Raw genomic sequence first — 3186 nt, 5'->3', positions numbered from 1 at the left:
CTATGAACTGTGGGTAATTTCCTTACCGTAAGTCCGCATCGATGCTGACCTACGGTAAGGGGGCATAAAGGGCTCACTCACTGACTTGACGATTTGACAATGGGACAGCCCTCACACACTCACGCACTTCACATGAACGCGCCTCTAAGTCAGTGAGTCTGTAAGGGATCGGATTGGAATTGGGCCATACTGTCAGATCAGAAGGCAGAGTCGGCTGTGCCTGTGAAGCCACAGTCCACCATGCAGTCACCAGAGACTTATTTCACCGGCTGCACAATTAATGGAAACATGCAGATAAATGTGTGTAAAGAGTAAGTGCCTGGCGCACCATGTCTGCCTTACATAGCAATGGTGACAGCGGAGTCCTGAGGGAACTATTTTTGTTGGCGGAAGACAAATAAAATGATTAAATTATCTATTTTGTCCTCATTTTTCAACATTTCTTAATCAGCCTTGCTTATTTAACTCTTGAACTGTTGTATAAAAGCAATATCACACTCGAGCTCGTGATGTTGTACTGTGATATCGTCACGGCTGTGATTCGGTCATAGGCACGAGGCCGCAAATATATACATATATATTCCGCTCAGTTTTTAAAACAGATTGAGCGGAAGTGACGTAGTTGTACAGTTTCCGCCCATTAGCTCATTAGAAACAGCTGGTTAGCATTTGATGCTATGAGGCTAGCAGGCTCGCGGTTTCTCTGCTGTGAGTTAAAATGGCAGTTGAAACAAACCGTTAGCATCGATGCTAAAGCACCAACAATGTGCTGTGATTAATTAACCCACCAATTATCAACTTCAACGGCTAACGTGCTAAAAATCAGCCGGTTTGCTAACGGCTATCAGTTAGCCCCGCTAGCTCCCACAACAACAACAACAACAGCGACACCGCAGCTGCAGCTCGTTAGCATCCCGCACAACTTCACCGCAGACAAGCGTCAGTCTCAAACATGGAGACAAACGTACCGAAGAGACGAGACAACAAGAAGTCCCTGCGCGTGAAGGTGATCAGTCTCGGAAACGCCGAGGTCGGGAAGGTGAGTCACGAGCACTTAATTTATTTCACACCAAACCTCAGGTTAAAATCAGCTGATTTAAGTTTTATATCAGACCAAACCCCAGAGAGAATTCAGCTGATTTTAGTTCAGGCTGTCTGAGCTGGGATAAACCGATAAAACTCTTTGAGTGAGAGTTAGCTAATTACACATTTATCTTAACAAGTGTTAAAAACTGATGTTAGCTTTCATGCTAAACTTCCCTGCTGCCATTTGTATCCGTTTATGGCGCTGTGAAAGACGTTCAGTCTAACGCCAGAGTCCGTGCAGATATCACTTACTTTAATTTTTCCTAGCTGATGGCTAATAAATCACGCACAGTTTCACATTAAACAAGATGTGTTTGGACACATTACTGTGTTCTCTATAACTCGGCTCAGAAATTACTTCTTTAAACTGATTAATTCGTTTCTTATTTGGCTGTAGTGATCCAACAGTGGCTGGTGCCGGACCAGGATAACACATTGAAAATGATGATGTTATATTAAAGCAGTGAGTGATAGATAATTAGGAACATTTACAGGAGATTTAGTTTATTTACAAGTTTCCCTTTAAACAGTCAGATCTTGACTGAAATTCGGCAGACGTGTTTCCTGTTCAGATCAAACAGACTGAAATAATCTGCTGCGTTCACCCAGATGTCCACCTTTTTAAATTGAAGGATTTCTGAATGGCGTCTGGTGTGAAAGATGCTGCCACTCATTATTAATCCGTGTAACGTTTCAGAGCTGCATTATCAAACGCTACTGCGAGAAGAGGTTCGTCCCCAAATATCTCGCCACCATCGGCATCGACTACGGCGTCACCAAGTAAGTTCATCCAGCGCACACCTCACCTGTTACTGAGTGTGTTCTCCTGCATAAATCCCAACTGAACGTCAAAAGTGTGTGATAATGTCAGCGCTGTGTGTTTCCTGTGGTCAGAGTTCAGGTTCGAGACAGAGAGATTAAAGTGAACATCTTTGACATGGCGGGTCATCCTTTCTTCTATGAAGTGAGTCGCTCTGTTTTATTATGCATGTTTATAAAAGTACAGGTATTTCAGAGTTGAACTGATGGCAGCTGCTGCTTCTTCTTCTGTGGTGCGTCAGGTGCGTAACGAGTTCTATAAGGACAGTCAGGGCGTGCTGCTGGTGTACGACGTGGGCCTCAGGGAGAGCTTCGACGCCCTGGACAGCTGGCTCGGGGAGATGAAACAGGAAATGGGCTCGCAGGCCAACATGGACAGCATTGTGTTTGTCGTCTGCGCCAACAAGGTGAGAGCGAGCCGTCCAGTCAGACGTCAGAGTTCAGGTTCAGGGCTGAAGTACAGCGGTTTAACTCCTCCTCCTCCTCCTCCTCCTCCTTTAAGGTGGATCTGACGAAGCGGCGGGTGGTGGACGAGGGGGAGGGGCGTCTTTGGGCGGAGTCCAGAGGGTTCCATTACTTTGAGACGTCAGCACAGAGCGGCGAGGGGATCAACGAGATGTTCCAGGTACACAAACATAAATATAATCAGGTCTGTTTTAATAAAACATAAAGAGGTGGTTTTAATGGAAGTCGTGTGGCGTTTGGTCTCAGGCGTTCTTCTCCTCCATCACCGACATGTGTGAGAATGGCGGGAAGCGTCCGGTGTCAGAGGTCAGCGTCGGCTTCACCAAAGAGCAGGCTGACACCATCCGACGGATCCGGAACAGCAAAGACTCATGGGATATGCTGGGGGTCAAACCTGGTGCCACACGGTCAGTTCAACATGCACATTTATGACATCAAAGGTCACATGACCCTCGTCTGACAGGAAATTCATGTCAGTCTAACACAACTTTGTGTTTGATAAAGACTGAGGACACATTTTACAACATGAAGTTTCATTCAGCTATAAACACATGTGGTGGAGACCAGGGGGGTATTCCAGAAAGTGGGTTATGTGAAAACTCAGAGAAAGTTAACCCTAAGATGAGGGAAACTCTGAGTTATCCAGTGATAGAGATCATTAGTCATTGATACTACGTGTCTAAAGCTTCATACCCATTTTTAAAATTTAAATAATTAGACCTGCACATTATGTGCAATAAACATTTGGGAGCTGCTCTGACAGACTGACAGTCTGATCCTTGTGCACAGTGTTATAAAAATAATAAATATAAAAAG

General features: G+C 45.0%; 1 protein-coding gene across 3 annotated transcripts in view; it reads left to right on the top strand.

The window, feature by feature from the left end:
* The first annotated feature begins 634 nt into the window (after positions 1–634).
* The window catches only part of dnajc27 (DnaJ (Hsp40) homolog, subfamily C, member 27), an 11424-nt gene continuing 8872 nt past the window's right edge, over positions 635–3186 (top strand). For all 3 annotated transcript variants that reach the window (XR_007571272.1, XM_050065333.1, XM_050065332.1), the window contains exons 1-6: positions 635–1039; positions 1784–1866; positions 1981–2050; positions 2148–2312; positions 2408–2530; positions 2617–2777. Coding sequence is in view for 2 of the 3 variants with exons in the window: in XM_050065333.1 (XP_049921290.1) it covers positions 953–1039; positions 1784–1866; positions 1981–2050; positions 2148–2312; positions 2408–2530; positions 2617–2777 (689 nt within the window). In the remaining variant the exon portion in view is untranslated. The remainder of the gene's footprint in view (positions 1040–1783; positions 1867–1980; positions 2051–2147; positions 2313–2407; positions 2531–2616; positions 2778–3186) is intronic.

Source organism: Epinephelus moara, chromosome 16, assembly GCF_006386435.1.
Source record: "Epinephelus moara isolate mb chromosome 16, YSFRI_EMoa_1.0, whole genome shotgun sequence".
Lineage (NCBI taxonomy): Eukaryota > Metazoa > Chordata > Actinopteri > Perciformes > Serranidae > Epinephelus > Epinephelus moara.
The sequence above is the reverse complement of the archived record's forward strand: the minus strand, read 5'-3'. Positions and strand labels throughout refer to the sequence as shown.